This window comes from Actinia tenebrosa, unplaced genomic scaffold (assembly GCF_029948245.1).
Source record: "Actinia tenebrosa isolate PJP-AT-01 unplaced genomic scaffold, QUT_ActTen_1.0 PGA_scaffold1__47_contigs__length_23844297, whole genome shotgun sequence".
Taxonomy (NCBI): Eukaryota; Metazoa; Cnidaria; class Anthozoa; order Actiniaria; family Actiniidae; genus Actinia; species Actinia tenebrosa.
Genome location: NW_028292578.1, coordinates 17,980,719 through 17,997,600, shown reverse-complemented (window position 1 = coordinate 17,997,600; position 16,882 = coordinate 17,980,719). Strand labels below are relative to the sequence as shown.

Below are 16,882 nucleotides of genomic sequence, written 5' to 3'. Positions count from 1 at the left end.
GCACTCAAACTATGAATTTTTTTCGGGCTTTTCCACATCTTACCCCATGTAGAATCAATACTGTGAATATTGTCAGAAGGATGATAGGCACTTTAAATTTGTTCTATTTCTATAGCTTTTTGTCTCTATTATTACGCTCAAAACCCTCTTTCCAAAATGTTTCTCCTTTTTATCAGTTCTTAGGATCATTTTTCTAATTAATGAGTGATAAACTGAATGGATTTATTTACAACATTCAAAGCCGTGCCACGTTTATACAATTCCCTTAAGATTCTTGTCTGTTAACTTCGTTGCACTTTCTTTGATGTTTTGTACGTTCTTACCGTTTAAAATTCTTCTTGAATACATGTGAATAAGTTGTCTTTTGGATATTTTCTGTTCTTTGAGGGAATCCATTTAAAATAACATCATTATCTCACTAGTCAGTTGTTTGTCAGTCGTAAATTTGAACATGAAAATCTCAGTGAAATCTGACGGCCGCTTTTTCGTGTTAAAATTGCCATTATTATACAGTTTTTTATTTATCTGTACTGTCCAAAACCTCCATTCCCTTCCTTGGTACAGTCTTGTCTTTTCTACAATCGATTTTTAAAGATTTTTTTGACAACAAGCCGAGATTTCGACGAAACTTGACCATGCATTTGTTCATTTTTCGCTACTCGCTATCTATCACAGGATAGATAGTGAGTACGTTAACCAATCAGATTGCAGGATTCGTGATAGTATGCTGGTAGGTTTATGCTAGTACATAATAGAAATCTAGGTAAGACTATAACTATCCTACCCTACCCTATTCGTCATTAACTGAGATAAGATCTAGATTTGATTAACAAAAAAAAACTAGGAAATCTAGAAAGCAAGCATCGATTAAACTGAATTCAGAAGCAATAGACCTTTTCGGCTTGGGCGTAATGTTTTCCCATTTCAGACCACGTGTCATTCCCTAGAGTATTATTTCTTTGTTTAGCGGTTGCGCATCAGAAGACACATGAATATGGATACATCACAAACAAGTGAATAACCGTAGTCTGAACTGGGAAAACATTACGCCCAACCCGAAAAGGTCTATCGATTCCAACCAGATATGAATAGTACTATTCGTCCATCTTTTGGTCAGAGCGTCAGATTCTAGGCCTCGAAGTTGAGAGTTCGAACACTGGCCCAGGAGGCCGCTCCTTTTTCCTACATGTTTTGTTGTTGTGTGGTGTTGTTGTTGTTGTAGTTGTTGAACTGACATTTTGTTAATTGGTCCTTATTTCGAGGCCTGACCGCGGAGCACTCTAAAAGGGGGCGGGGCTAAGACTGAAAAATAAAAGAGACTAGCCATGCAAAATGCTAGTGGGGCAGGGGGCTTGAAAATTTAGTTGCTTTTAGCAAGAAGTGTGGGGGCTATAGCCCTGCAGTTCCACCGCCTCCCGTTGTCCCTGTATTTTAAGGACAAGGAAATACGTAAAAACTTAAAAGCTACATAGATTTATGAATGACATAAACTGATTAGAATCAATCCGTAAGGGAAATGAATATAGCTAACCAAACGAATAATTTGGTTGTGCATCGCCTAATACTCACCTTGTAAATGAAGGTTGGTTTCACTATGAAATGAATGCCCGGTCCTTTAAGATTTTCTTCATAGAATTTAATCCGTTTTTCAGTGCAGCTCTTTTTGGGGTCAGTTTTTATTGATTCATGGCATGGCTGCAAAGTTATGTACATATACATATACTTCTCGTTAAGGTTTAAATCGGCCATTCTTGAATTTAGATCACTATCATCAAGTATCCTTTTGAGTTCTCCAGTTGTGGCATCTTCATTGAAAAATTCCTCTGCATGCTTCGTATGTTTTCCTTGCACACAGTTTTCAAACAGCGCCTTGTATTTTACATCATTCCCTATTTTAAGTACAACGAAACTCACAACATATTTCGGTTGACTTTGCGGGTTCTCATTTTCTAATGTGTAGACTCTACATTTATCCTCATCCAAGCATTGCATTATGGTATTGCAGTCAAATACTTTAGGTACATGAAAGAAGGCCTCACAAAACTGAGATTTATTTAATTTAGGTAAATCTGAAATTACTTTATGGCCTGGGTAGCTTGGAGGGGTATTCAAAATAGAGTATAGTTGGCAGTGTGCATCAGAACAACCAGGAGTATTATTTGCTTCTGCCATCGTCAATGTAAACGAACCAACTGCTGAAGATATTTCCAGTCAATCTGACGAAAAATGACGAATCGATTAGTAACGCTTTCTAGACTAATTAGTTCGTTGGGGGGGGGGGTTGAAAGATTTTCTTTTGGGGGGGGGGGGTTGAAAGATTTTTGGGGGGGGGGGGGGGATTTTGCGAAATTTAAAATACTTTTAATACTTAAAAGTACTGAAATTTAGTATTTTACCTGAAAAATAATTCTCTTTCACTAAAGCATTGTTAAAAATGAATGAAGGCAATTATTCAAAACATATTCAGTTGTGTGTCAATTTCAGCTGGTATTTGGAAATCCTAATCTTGAGGACGTTCGCAAATGATTGCGTTTCCCATTTCCCCCCTCAAACTTCGCATGGTGTCCTCTTTTAAGGTTTCTAGTTGATTAGGCACCGCCTTAAACGTGGTCATCCGAGCCAGGTGAAGGTGTAACACAGATGTGTAATTACAAAGACAGCGCCTTCTCAGTTATTTTAAGACCCCGAGTGTTGGTCTGGTCGGGACTCGCAAATCACAGCCATCCTTCCAGTACTGCATTATTAGTGACTGTACAACTGTATCATCAAAAAAACCTGTATCATCTGCTGTTGATTGCTGAAACTTCTCATACTTTTTTGTTTTGACACTGGAAGATGTGCTGTTAGAGATACTTCACTGACTTCTAGATCATCAATAAGGAAGGTGTGCGGAACGGCTTAGTGTGTGTGCATGTTGCATGTCTTTTCCAGGCTTGTATCTTACTGTTAGGTAATACCTCTGTAGACTTATGATCATCTCAGGGATATAGTATACCTTTTGAGTTTTCCTTTGATGTCTAGAGCTTGAGTTTTCTTTTAGGCGTGCTTTCGTATCGACGAAAAACGAAACAGTCAAAACTCGCCCATTCTCTCAACTGTAAACTGACAAAATTTCTATGAACTTTTTTGGCGTCCTTCCAATCTAAGTTTTGATTGGTCCTTCGTTTCTTCTATTGTTTGGGAAACACAGCTGGCGTAGCGGTGAGGTAGAGCGCATTCATCTTACCAAGGCTATCCACGTTTGATTCCCCGCGGACACAATCTCGTGTGTCAGTAGAACTGTTTGTTGGTTTTCTCCTGTGCTTTGAGAGTTTATTTTACTCCCTTTTTCGTCCCTACGCCAAAATCAACTTCTAAGTTCCAAATGGCATTCAGTGAATGAAGGGGCACCCTGTGGTTGTTTTGTGTACGCTAGATGGTTTATAATCTAGATAGTTCGTTATTTTTCCCACCCATATTTGAAGGTACAAAATAATACAAATAGTACATAAGCTTCTTGAGAACATCCTACTCAAGAATCTTTATCAAGCGGCAGTCCTTTGCGCCTGCAGAACTGAGATGATTATGAGTCTACATAAGTATGAGCTAACAGTAAGATACAAGCCTGGAAAATATGAGGTCGATTATCCATCTTACCAGTAAAATTGATCTATGGACATTTAAATCGAGCGAATTAATATTTGATCTCCGTATTCACAGAATAATATCCACGAGTTCGCTAAAGCAGTTTGATCTTGAAAGATCACACAGCCTTTAAGACTTTAATCAATACTGAAAGTATCCTATCAGGGGTTAGGTGATCTTTAATGGATTTTTAAATCGAAAGAATTAATATTTTGACCTCTGTGTAATGAACAGAAAGGGCATTTAAGTATCCACAAATTCGCAAAAAGCAGTTTCATTTTAAGGTATCAGGGTACCCCAAAATTGCTATGAAAGATTGATTTTTAGGTTTTTACATTTTGTGAGAGAATGCACGATAAGCTATCATTTTCCCAAAATGATTTTCGAGAAATAAACGAAAAACGACTTTTTAGCTTTAATAGTTTTCGATTTATCGTTGACATCACTTGTCGTCGCTACGTCTCTATCAGCCACTGTTGTTTTACCTTGGACGCTTTTGGATCTTAGTTTTGATTTCCTGCTGCTTGCTTGCTTTTCTCTTTAGTTAGGCGAACAAAATGTCTGAACTTGAATAATAGCGACATGATAAAGTGATTCGATCTTCTGGATACTTTATGTCAACAAAGGCACTTCTTGGCTTGAAAAACAATTTTGCGCTTTTCTCGGAAGTGATACACGTACATTTTGAGTTCGTTGTCAAAGGGAATTTAACCGATTTCACTGAAATTTTGAGGAAGTCATGTTGGATAGCTGTTCTTCAAAAAGGTGTCTCCGATTTTTGACTTTTTGTTTATTTCCAAAGTTATCGTGGATTTTGGTTCGGATACAGCTAATATAGAAGCGTCATAACTTTAGGAGCGTATAAAAAAGCAACGGGGTAACTAATCAAAAATCGGAGACACACCGCCGACTTTGACAAGTGATGTCTTGTGATCTTGGAAAGGTAATAACCATTGGTTTCCGATGATTACCGGCTGTCATCGAACTCCGCGAAGATGCCTAGGTGAAAATTTGAATAATTCGCTCTAACTTATAAGGATAAATTTATTTTACAAAAAGGAAAAAAGGAATAGTTTCTACATTTATCCAGCATTCAGAAAATGTATACTTTGTTGAGGTTTCGATTAAAAGGTTTTGCGCTATTAAGAGTTGAATGTACGCTGGTCGCTAGGGGTACTATCTCAACCTGTAAAATATGTACTTTTTCTAATGATTTCAAAGAAAAACAGGCTGTAGTCTCCAACTACATAAATAGTCGAGCCTTCGTACACATTGACTCCAACATACGTATTTATTAGCTCCAGCTTGACAATTGTTCGACAATTACACGGAAGATTGTACGATTCGCTACAACAAACAACTTATAATTAATAAGCTTTACAAAATGGGGCAAACCAAAAAGAAAAAAAGAAAAAAAAAGAAAACTACTTACAAGTTAATGATGCACGCTCGACTGATTCTTGATGTTAAATATTTATGGCGCCTGCGGGGCCTCTAGTCTGCGGAAATTCTTAATCTTACACGCTCCCCCGCCAAAGACTATTCTGGGTCTTTTCTGCCCATCTAAACACAATCATTTACTAAATTACTTAACACTTTTTAACGTCTCTTGTAACTTAATTATAAACAGTTCAAGTCTTGAATGCTTTCATTCCTTCGTGTTCACTTTTGTGGCTACTCTTTCTTCTGCGGACTGCTTCTTGCTTGGTCCTCGGCTTCAGTCTTGGTCTTCAATAATTCTTCTTCTAGCATACAAAGCTTTCGCACGTCTCGGCGGTACTCTCCATCGGCCGTCCTCACGATCACTTGTCTTACAACTCCGTCGTTATCCGGCATTGTCTGTTGAATCAATGCCTTTGGCCATTGACCTCTTGGGGTATTCTTGTCTGCTAAGAGGACTAAGTCGCCAACCTTGAAATTAGCTTTTTCTCGTAGCCATTTCTGTCGCTCTTGCAGCATCGGCAGGTATTCTTTTGTCCATCGCTGCCAGAACTCGTTTGCTAACAGGTGGGCGTGCTTCCATCTTGCTTTATATTTGTCGACATCCTTTATCTCGTCTGGGGGTAGGGATGTGTTCTTGCGGAGTAGCAATATGTGGTTTGGTGTGAGTGCCTCTAAATCTCGGGGATCACTTGAGACGTTCGTTATGGGTCTGTCATTCATGATCTTCTCTACTTCTGTTAAGAATGTGTGAAGCGTTTCATCATTTACAAGACGCTCTCCTAACATGGAGTGTAGAATTCTTCTGACTGATCGGATAAGACGTTCCCAAACGCCACCTTGGTGACTCGCTGCGGGAGGATTGAACTTCCACTGTACATCTCTTTGATTCAGCTCGTTCTGTATCCGATCTTGGTTCCACGTCTTCATTGCTTTGATGACGTCTAACTCTGCTCCCTTGAAATTAGTGCCGTTATCACTGTATATGATTCTTGGGGGTCCACGTCTACTAACGAAACGTATCACTGCATTGATAAAACTATCAGTAGATAAGTCTTGTGCCACCTCGATGTGGACTGCTCTGTACCTTAGGCACGTGAATATGCAACCGTATCGCTTGTTCAAGGCAGGATCTCTCTTGGATCTTGTATTTGGTCCAATTTTGACGTACAGCGGTCCAAAGTAGTCTAAGCCGACTGCGGCAAACGGATAGACTAGTTCTTGTCCGTCCGAAGACGATCTCACTTCAGGTAGTGGAGCTGTAATCTGTTCTCCTATCCTAGCATTCTGACGCCTGCATTCGTGGCACTTGCGTAAGACTTTTCTAACCGACGACACTCCACTTATTATCCAAAAACGTTGTCGTATCTCGGCTAATACTTGATTGGTTCCAACGTGACCATTGCGATAGTGATAATGACGTATTATCAGCTCTGTTACTGGATGTTTTCCAGGCAAGATGATGGGATGCTTCGCATCATAGGACAGATGTGAACGATCTAATCTCCCTCCTACCCGAATCACTCCGTCTTCTAAAATTGGCTTCAGGTGGATGAATCGTTCTTTAACTTCCTTGCTCAAGATTCCTACTTCACTGTCTTGAGTATTTAAGAACGACTCCTTCTGGATGAATCTCGCGATTCTTCTCTCCGCTGTTTCAACTTCCGAAACTGACAAGGTCTCCTGACTGGGTCGCAAGCTCTTGGCGCTGTCGCGCTCAGCTTTACGCGGCCAAGCTTCAATCAACTTACGAACAGCTCTGATGAGCCATGCAACTGCTCTTCTTAGCCTGTTCCAGGTCGAGTACTTGCGAAACAGTGAGTCCCAAAAGTCCTTCTGCAGCGTCGTTGCTCCGACTGTCACTTTCTCCTTCTTAACTCCTTCATCCGTTTCTGACAATGTTGCCGATATCTCTGGTGGCTGTGGAGGCCATTCTTCTTCTTCCGTCCACAAAAACTCTGGTCCTTGTCTCCATATCTGCAGCTTTCTTGATTCTGTTGCCTTGATCCCTCTTGAAGCATAATCAGCTGGATTAAGCTCGGATCTTACGTGTTTCCACTGTTCTGGAACCGATTCTTGTCGAATAATGGCAACACGATTTGCGACGAAGGTGGTAAATCTTCTCACTTCGTTGAAGATGTATCTAAGAACGATAATAGAATCTGTCCAATAACTGACGTTGTCAATCCTGAGTCTTCTTTGCAACGCTCTGACAATCAACTTATTCATCTGAACAAGCAGGGTTGCGGCTGTAAGTTCCAGCTTGGGTACGGTCATTGTGCTCTTCAAAGGTCTAACACGAGACTTTCCCATCACAAAGCTACAATGAATCTGACCTCTTTCGTTTATCAGTCTCAGGTAGGAAACCGTTCCGTAACCATGTTCTTGTGAAGCGTCAGCAAAATGGTGGAGCTCCGCCCTCACTACAGTACCAAAGTTCTTTGGTTTGAAGCAACGTGGAATACTTAGATCTTTTAAACTTGCAAGTCCTTTTTTCCATTCTATCCAACTGGCAAGTATATCTGGTGGGAGATTCTCGTCCCAGTCATATCTCCTATGGCAAAGTTCTTGATTTATTTCTCTACCAGGTAGGAGAAGAGGGCTTGCAAACCCGAGGGGATCATAAACAGTTGCAACTGATGACAGGACGCCCTTTCGATTCTCCGGATGTGCCTTGCTACTCGTAACTAAGTTAAAGGTATCTTGTTCTACGTCCCAGTGGATTCCCAGGGCTCTATCTACAGGTAGACTTTCTGACGCTAAATCTAAGTCCTTGATCGCTGGTGCGCGTTCCTCTACTGGAAATTCTGACAAAACTTGGCGATGACTGGACATCCACTTTGTTAACTTGAATCCTCCTCTAGCTAGCAAGGTCTGTAACTGCTTGCTCACTCGTATAGCTCGATCAACATCAGCAAACGATTTCAACAAGTCGTCAACGTAAAAATCTTTATACACAGCATCGATGGTCTCTGGCATGAAGTCGTGCTCGTTGTCCTTTGCGGTTCTTCTCAGTGCATATCCAGCGATGCTCGGCGATGATGTTGCACCAAATATATGTACGAGCATTTGGTGAACTTTGGGTTCTTTAGTTAAATCTCCGTTTGGCCACCATAGGTAACACAATGCGCCGCGGTCCTCTGGCACTACGTGGACTTGATGAAACATTCTCTTAATATCTGCTGCCACAGCAACTTCGTTCACTCTGAATCTTAGGATTACTTCAATCAACGGACTTGTATTCTCTTGTCCTTGAAGTAACTGTTCATTCAACGAAGTACCTCCACTCTTGGCGGCGCAATCGAACACTACTCGCGGTTCCTCTGGTTTCCTCGGATGCCAAACTGCATGGTGAGGCAAGTACCATACTGGTTTCAGGTTATGGAGTTCCTCTTCCAGCACTTCCCTCGAAGAACCTTCACTTTTGTACTTTTCCATGACTTGATTGTACTTCTCTTTAAATTTTTCATCTTTCTGCATCCTTTTCTTCAACCATTCTAATCTCCTTTCCGCGGTCGCTCGGCTATCTGGAAGAATCGGGCGATCTTGACGAAATGGAAGTCTTAATTGATAATGTCCGTCAATTAACTTTACTGATTTGTCCATAATATCTTTCGCTCTGTGGTCTTCGATGGACATACCTTCATCTGCGTCATTATAAGAGTTCCCGAACTCGTCGTTATACATGCGTTCTATTTGAAGGTTTAGCTTCTCGTGTTCGGTGCTAGTAAGACTCACATTCACTTGACTTTCCGTAGATTCTACTATAGGTCCATAGACAGTCCAACCGAAGGGGGTTTTCACCGCAAAAGGCTCTCCCTTACCACCTTCTCTTCTATCCAGTTCTTTCTCTATAATATCTGGACGGTCGCTACCGATGAGGATGGTTACCCTTCTTCTGTCGATTTCTCTTAGGGTAAGATCTTTAAGGTGCGGCCATTTCTTTATTTCTTCATTGGTCGCCACATGCTTCGGCAGAACAGGAAGATGTCTCGTGGTCAGTACGTTCTCTAAACGGAAGTGTGCGTCTCCAGCCAAAGATTCTACTTTTAAGTCTATTTCATATCCGCATTTCCTTTCCTGCGAATTGACGGTAGACATCGTAAATCTTGCTTGCCTCTTGGTTTTGATCTCTAATTCGTCTATTAAGCTCTCCATACAGAGGGTTGCGTCCGAACCACTGTCAAAGAATGCGTATGTGATGATCTGCTTGTCACTCTGAGGGGTGCTGACCTTGACAGGTACAACCTTGAAGCATACTTTCGGTCTGCAAACTTCTAGTGCGCTGACTGTGACGGGATCACTTGGCTCTACTGCTATAGCATTTGGGCAGACGGTCGAAGGCGTTGACTGACTAGTTGTCTTTACTGAGTTTGTTCTTTCCTGACTCCCTGATGTCGCCTCTCTTACTTGTACATTTCTTTCGACGCTCTTCCGAGTTGAATTGCTGTTGTCTTTCACGCGATCTCCTTCGCTGTCTTCGATGTGAATCAAGTAGTGATGCTCCTTACCGCATCCTGAGATTCTACACTTGAATCCCTTTGTACACGACTTGGCGCAGTGTCCTTCTTCAAGGCAGGCTCTGCAAAGACCGTGTTGCTTCACCGTCTTAAGACGATCTTTTAGAGAAGAACTTTTGAATTTCCAGCATCTCCAAACTCCGTGAGGTCCTGAACATTGTGGGCATTTGTGAGCGATCGCAGATGGGCATTGGCTCTGATCACTTTGAACGGCTGCTAAGGTCGTGACTTTATATCTTTGGTCAGATCTTTCTTTCTTTGGATCTCTTCTTTCCTTTTCTGTCGTCGAGGAAGTCACCCTTAGTTCCTGTCCGTATCTGTTGTTAATTCTGTCCGCTGTATTCTTAACGAACTGGACGAAGTCTGCATACTCAGCTCTGCCCTTTATCTTGATAAGATCTCCAGCTTTGTCGGCCCATTTCCTCTTTAAGCCTTCGTCTGGCAGTTTTCTCATCAGCATGACTATGGTCTCTTCGTTGTCCAAGCGACTTGAATAACTGAAACCCATGTTAGTAAGCACTCTCCTTGCGTCTTCCAGCTTCCTCGCGAACTCCATCAGGCTGCTAGCGTCAGCTCTTCCGATCAGAATCTCTTTCAGTCTCCTGACGTGAGATTCAGCTACCATGTGCGGCTGTCCAAAGTTCTGATGTAGAGTTCGCCACGCTTCAACGTATCTTTCGCATACCGGGAGGTTCACGCAGCTTCTAATTGCTTCCTTCGCCTTTCCTACGCATTGTGCTAGTAAACGGGTAAGTCTCTGCGACTCGTCCGACACTTGACTTTCGATGTTATCCTTGAAATTCGTAACGAACTCTGCGTACTCCAGGGGGTCTCCACTAAACTTCATTAATTCCACTTTCGGTAGGGACGGACCTTGTTTGATTGCTTGCGCTATCGTCGTCCAAGCGTCTACCATGGAACTTTCTCTGGGTAGTGATGGAGGGGTATACGAGGGACGAAACTCTGTCGGCGTTGGATTTTGAACAGCTGGAACATACGGCGACGCCGATGCTCTCAGCGCCATCCCTTGGCTCACTTGCGGCGAGCTAGTGAGTTTCTCTGTAAGGGTAACGGGTGTCGACGCCATTTTCGGGCTCGTATAACAACAATTAGTATAAACACTGGGAATGGTATGGTGACACGATGGAAGTGGATCAGGAACCTGCATGTGCGTACCTTTCATCGCGAATTCACTAGTCACTACAGGTACGAAAGTTTTCTTGGAATACTGGTCATCTCTTTTCAATGGGGATTGAGGCCGTGGGCGGCTGAACTGGGGTGTAATCTCAATGTGGTTCTCGCTTTCCCAACGGGAATGTTCAACGTTTTCTTCCGTAACGTATTGTTCTAGCATCAATTCTAGAGCAGCCTGCTTCGCCTGGGTTTCCGCGTCTATCAGCTCGATTTTTCTGCTAAGTTCTGCCTTTTGCTTCTCTATCTGCTCCATTTGGCGATCTAAATCTTGTTTCTGCTTCAGCGCATTTACTCTAAGTCTCGCTTCTTCCATAAATTTCGTTTTCTCTTTTATACTAGACGAACTAGAAGCACGACTGAATCCAGATTCGGATGGGGACTTTGGTCTTTGCTTGTTGGCTCTCCACTCATTCAACAAGTTTTCTATCTGCCACTTCATGTCTCTCTGGTTTTCATAACTATCCATTAACAGTGTTCTCCTCTCTTCGTCATCTTCAATCTCCATACATATCTCGTGGGCATCGACAAACTTCCTGAACGCTTCATTGTACTTTTGGACACTATCTTCTAGTGTTACCACGTCGACTTCAGGGCTCTTCATCAATTCTTGTACTCTGTTCCAATTCTTCCTCAGCTCTCCAAGATATCCTGATCTACTACGTCTATACCGAATCGCTCGTTCGGCTCTGACTTCTTCTTCGCCAAATTTCTTTGGTTCTCTAACTCTCGAAGATCTTCTAACATCGGGCTCTCGTTGTTCAGCACCAAAACCAACTAAATCTTGCGTTAATGATGGCCATGTCACCTTTTTTCCACCATTCTCTACGCTTGGTTTTGCTGACACTGCTCCCTTAATTTCTTGGAATTTCTGGTTGGGCTCCCTGTGTCGCACGTGCGATTCTTCATGTACTTGCTCGTGGACTGATTTTACTCTCTCAAATCTCTCTCTTAAATCTTCACCAAATTCATCCAAATTTCTTCCATCCTGGTCGTACATCTTCTAGTTTAGATAATTTCGGCGATTTCGATAACCAAAGTCAATGATAAATGACATTAACTTCGAATGAATGTAGTCTCCAACTACATAAATAGTCGAGCCTTCGTACACATTGACTCCAACATACGTATTTATTAGCTCCAGCTTGACAATTGTTCGACAATTACACGGAAGATTGTACGATTCGCTACAACAAACAACTTATAATTAATAAGCTTTACAAAATGGGGCAAACCAAAAAGAAAAAAAAAGAAAACTACTTACAAGTTAATGATGCACGCTCGACTGATTCTTGATGTTAAATATTTATGGCGCCTGCGGGGCCTCTAGTCTGCGGAAATTCTTAATCTTACACAGGCCAAAATGTCTAAAGAAGTATTTCATCGGTTTCAGAAGCGCTTTCAAAACTTAAGTTTTTTCATCTTTTCACGGTGTATAATTTACCTTTTCATCATTACTGTTTCATTAGAAACACCGACGCAGCTCACACTAGTTTTTAGCTAGTTATATCTTTTTATAGGATATTTTATGGTCATCTGCATACTGATCAAAGCGGAAGTTTCATCGAACCTGGTTGACAAAAATGATATAGTATACCTTTTGAGTTTTCCTTTGATGTCTAGAGCTTGAGTTTTCTTTTAGGCGTGCTTTCGTATCGACGAAAAACGAAACAGTCAAAACTCGCCCATTCTCTCAACTGTTAGTCTCCCTCGCATCCGTTTTTAGTGTCGGTCGTCAGGGAGGGAGCGTTGCGTGACGACCGACTCTAAAACGTTTTGATTGGTCCTTCGTTTCTTCTATTGTTTGGGAAACACAGCTGGCGTAGAGGTGAGGTAGAGCGCTTTCCTCTTACCAAGGCTATCCACGTTTGATTCCCCGCGGACACAATCTCGTGTGTCAGTAGAATTGTTTGTTGGTTTTCTCCTGTGCTTTGAGAGTTTATTTTACTCCCTTTTTCGTCCCTACGCCAAAATCAACTTCTAAGCTCTAAATGGAATTCAGTGGATGAAAGAGGCACCCTGTGGTTGTTTTGTGTACGCTAGATGATTTATAATCTAGATAGTTCGTTATTTTTCCCACCCATATTTGAAGGTACAAAATAATACAAATAGTACATAAGCTTCTTGAGAACATCCTACTCAAGAATCTTTATCAAGCGGCAGTCCTTTGCGCCTGCAGAACTGAGATGATCATGAGTCTACATAAGTATGAGCTAACAGTAAGATACAAGCCTGGAAAATATAACGTCGATTATCCATCTTACCAGTAAAATTGATCTATGGACATTTAAATCGAGCGAATTAATATTTGATCTCCGTATTCACAGAATAATATCCACGAGTTCGCTAAAGCAGTTTGATCTTGAAAGATCACACAGCCTTTAAGACTTTAATCAATACTGAAAGTATCCTATCAGGGGTTAGGTGCACTTTAATGGATTTTTAAATCGAACGAATTAATATTTTGATCTCTGTGTAATGAACAGAAAGGGCATTTAAGTATCCACGAGTTCGCAAAAAGCAGTTTGATCTTAAAAGATCACACGGCCTTTAAGACTGTACTATTTTAACTGTAAAGTATGTACTTTTTCTAATGATTTCAAACAAAAGCCGGGCAAAATGTCTAAAGAAGTATTTCATCGGTTTCAGAAGCGCTTTCAAGGATATTTTATGGTCATCTGCATACTGAAAGCGGAAGTTTCATCGAACCTGGTTGACAAAAATGATATAGTATACCTTTTGAGTTTTCCTTTGATGTCTAGAGCTTGAGTTTTCGTTTAGGCGTGCTTTCGTATCGACGAAAAACGAAACAGTCAAAACTCGCCCATTCTCTCAACTGTAAACTGACAAAATTTCTATGAACTTTTTTGGCGTCCTTCCAATCTAAGTTTTGATTGGTCCTTCGTTTCTTCTATTGTTTGGGAAACACAGCTGGCGTAGCGGTGAGGTAGAGCGCATTCATCTTACCAAGGCTATCCACGTTTGATTCCCCGCGGACACAATCTCGTGTGTCAGTAGAACTGTTTGTTGGTTTTCTCCTGTGCTTTGAGAGTTTATTTTACTCCCTTTTTCGTCCCTACGCCAAAATCAACTTCTAAGTTCCAAATGGAATTCAGTGAATGAAGGGGCACCCTGTGGTTGTTTTGTGTACGCTAGATGGTTTATAATCTAGATAGTTCGTTATTTTTCCCACCCATATTTGAAGGTACAAAATAATACAAATAGTACATAAGCTTCTTGAGAACATCCTACTCAAGAATCTTTATCAAGCGGCAGTCCTTTGCGCCTGCAGAACAGAGATGATCATGAGTCTACATAAGTATGAGCTAACAGTAAGATAAGCAGCAGCAGTAAGGGGGACCCGCGGCCACCCCCCGGAATTACACGGGTATTACCCGCGCTCACGTACAGGCGTCCGCCGTGGGTATTACCCGAGTGGCGCGATGATTCCCTTACTGCTGCTGTGTTTGTGAGATCTTTGATATATATATGCACGAATGTAAGAAGTTTAGTCCAGATTTTTATATAAAGTGCTTGAAACCCAAGTTTGTACCCAGTAAACCAAATAAGTATATTTGTTGTGGTAAAAAAATGCAAATAGAAGATGACACGTCAGCACAGTGTTACGAGTGTGCTAAGAACATTCGCAATGCCGTACCTTGTGCTACAAGGGAACAATATTACTCTATATTACTATAACGGAGGTCGTAAGAAGGCTCCATACAAGAGAATAAAATACTTCAGGGACTGGATGGACCACATACGAGGACTTCGCCCAGTATATCTAGGAGATGAAACGATGGAAATGATTGCGCTTGATTTAAAAGAACCAACGCCACAAAGCTTAAGGAAGACGTTGAAAATTAAAGCTAGGGAAATATTACAAAGGTATTCCCTACCTTTTATCTGAAATTACCGGTAAGTCTATTCCCGAGGTTTCTTATATGACAAGAGCCGAGTGGATGTTTTGTCGGTTGGATAAGGATATTCCTTATTACCCTGACGTAATCTACGAAATATTCCGCGAAATTGACCCCAACCACCCCCTCTTGGGATGGATTCCAAGAAGATAGTGGATCTTATGGCATAAGACGATTACGTCACATGTTTTTGGCCAATCAAAACCTTCACAATTTTCTTTCACATTTGTGAAATAGATTTGTGAAACTAATTTGCATATGACCCAGACAGCCGGCGTTCAATATGCAAATGAAATCCTGTCTCGCTCTTTTCAAAGCAGATGTTTACTGAGCGAGCTTTCTTTGAAGCTCTTCTTTTGCCTCCTGGTAGATCTTTTTGCGAGATTCCTCGGAAAGATCTTTTACGATTGTTTTTTTGTGCCTTATGTCCGTCTTTAGTTTCTCGTACTTCTCTTCAGCTAAGATAAGCGAGAATTCTACGTCGTCTATCTTTCTGTCACGCAAAGCCTTTGAGACAAGGTCAGTAATCGTATTTACTTTAGCCCTTGACAGAGCTATTGTCGTGTCGTGTTTTGATATCTTACTAGACAGTTGTTTCATAATACCCGTAGCAACAGCCGAAATGATACCACAGGCTGCCCCAACGCCGGCCAAAGGAACCCCAACAATTACTCCGGGTCCAGTAAGCGAAGTAGCAACGCCGGAGCCCGTTAACACTACGGATCGGGATCCTGAAGTTATCGCAATCTTATGTAGCGTACTCCGGGCTCTGACGTATTTCTTCCTAACTTTTTCGTAGTGTTTTGTCTGCCCTTCCAAGTAAGCCAGTATTAAGTTCGCTTTGTTAAGCCTGAAGTTTTCAGCGTTTAATTCGTTGGGTCCCGTAGGAAGCTCAGGATACAACTGAGGTGCTGATGGTATAACATCCATTATATATACTAATGTACGACGCTTTTGGGAATGACATTGAGGAGCAGCCACATCACGATAATCGTGATTATGCTAACTGGAGGGCCTTTAGGAAGATGTTTCCGCATGCAGACCCTACTAAGTTCGAAAGAAGGTCCGACGGGATTTACTTCAACGGCGAAAGAATGTACAGCAATGCGGACTTGGAGCCAAAGCATCCTCAGATTTTACCACCCGGTTATGTTAAAGAAAGGCAGCCTAATTTTCCCGAGAATCTATTACCGACAACAGAGGATTACCCATTTTACGACAACAAAGGCGGCGCAAATGACTTTGCTAAGATGGTTACCTCCTTAGAAATCCCCGTGGGTCCTACGACCTTCAAGACTAAAGTCAGAGACATCTTCAGAGAAACTGCCATGAAACATACCTCAGGGAAAGAATCCAGAGAATGGTTATCAGGTCCCAACATGCGGTATTGGCCGCAGCAGTTAAACTTTGCTGTCTGGGCTGCTACTAAAGGATGTGGTATAGCCGCGGATATGTTCCATATTCCTTTTCTAAGGTTTCACGTTGCTTTTACTATTCGCAGAATACTAAAGGAGCTGGGCGTTCCCTTACCAGGCGATAGCATATTTAACGCAATGGACAACAAATATGACAAAGTTGCATGGGAGCGACTAAAGAATGAGTTTAAGCTTACCAACCCCGACTTTCGCAACAAAGAGGGTGCCGCCCATGGTTTAGGAGAAACTTACACCTATGCTTCGTATGTTGGTGCCAGCATAGAAACTCCAGGTATGGGATATCCTAGCTCCTACGAATTTTCAGACTTAGGAGGCAGAGGAACGAAAGGAAATCTAATTTACTTCATTCAGAGCAAAGAGAAGTATCCTTGGGCGCCTTTCTTTGCTGCAAAGGGGTTGGGCCTGAAGAATCTAGCAAGAATTAACCGCAGCATCGAAGCCTTTGTTTACTGTATTCTTGGAGCACAGGTTAGCACTCGCAGCCCCATCGTAGATGCCAGTGGTGCGTCGCAGGAAACACAATAAGTATTCCTTGTCCTCTTTGAAAGCGCTGTTACCGAGAATGAGATCTCTAAATCAGTCCAAAGGTATCAATTAGCGGTGCAGCAATCTAAAGTGCGGTTAGATTACGCCTTGTCACCCGGGTGTTGGTTAATGCCTAGTAATTTGGTAATAAACACCCAGTCCGTCGTGGGTTATAACAACAAGCTGCAGCGAGCTACTAAGGATATGAAGTTTGGGGTGAATGACG

General features: G+C 41.8%; 3 protein-coding genes across 8 annotated transcripts in view; 1 reads left to right on the top strand and 2 right to left on the bottom strand.

Annotated features, from left to right (window-relative positions):
* LOC116294041 (uncharacterized) overlaps positions 1-14,766 on the bottom strand; it is a 43,575-nt gene extending 28,809 nt beyond the window's left edge. For 2 of the 5 annotated variants that reach the window (XM_089032937.1, XM_089032938.1), the window contains exons 1-2: positions 2,996-3,204; positions 1,570-2,216 (exon numbers count right to left, since the gene is read on the bottom strand). In XM_089032937.1, the coding sequence (XP_088889063.1) occupies positions 1,570-2,172 (603 nt within the window). In that variant the 5' untranslated portion in view covers positions 2,173-2,216; positions 2,996-3,204. Of the gene's footprint in view, positions 1-1,569; positions 2,217-2,995; positions 3,210-13,511; positions 13,729-14,674 lie in introns of those variants that run through there. The other 3 variants (XM_089032936.1, XM_089032935.1, XM_089032934.1) reach the window with 3 other exon arrangements.
* On the bottom strand, positions 4,893-12,124 carry LOC148910005 (uncharacterized). Of its 2 annotated transcripts, XM_089032539.1 has the most exons (3): positions 12,040-12,124; positions 5,057-11,962; positions 4,893-4,971 (listed from the first exon to the last, which is right to left on the bottom strand). In XM_089032539.1, the coding sequence occupies exon 2, from the start codon at positions 11,773-11,775 to the stop codon at positions 5,299-5,301; it is 6,477 nt and encodes a 2,158-aa protein (XP_088888665.1). In that variant the 5' UTR covers positions 11,776-11,962; positions 12,040-12,124; the 3' UTR covers positions 4,893-4,971; positions 5,057-5,298. The 2 variants fall into 2 exon arrangements, with proteins under 2 accessions (XP_088888665.1, XP_088888666.1); XM_089032540.1 differs by lacking the exon at positions 12,040-12,124 and having other exon boundaries at positions 5,057-12,022.
* LOC148910004 (uncharacterized) lies at positions 14,762-16,662 on the top strand. The gene has a single exon (XM_089032943.1). It carries the CDS (start codon positions 15,637-15,639, stop codon positions 16,654-16,656), a length of 1,020 nt encoding a protein of 339 aa, XP_088889069.1. The 5' UTR covers positions 14,762-15,636; the 3' UTR covers positions 16,657-16,662.
* Positions 16,663-16,882: the final 220 nt, after the last annotated feature.

Bases quoted from the DNA above. Each gene is read 5' to 3' on its own strand.
- LOC148910005 (XM_089032539.1), bottom strand. From the start codon at position 11,775: ATGTACGACCAGGATGGAAGAAATTTGGATGAATTTGGTGAAGATTTA.
- LOC148910004 (XM_089032943.1), top strand. From the start codon at position 15,637: ATGTACGACGCTTTTGGGAATGACATTGAGGAGCAGCCACATCACGAT.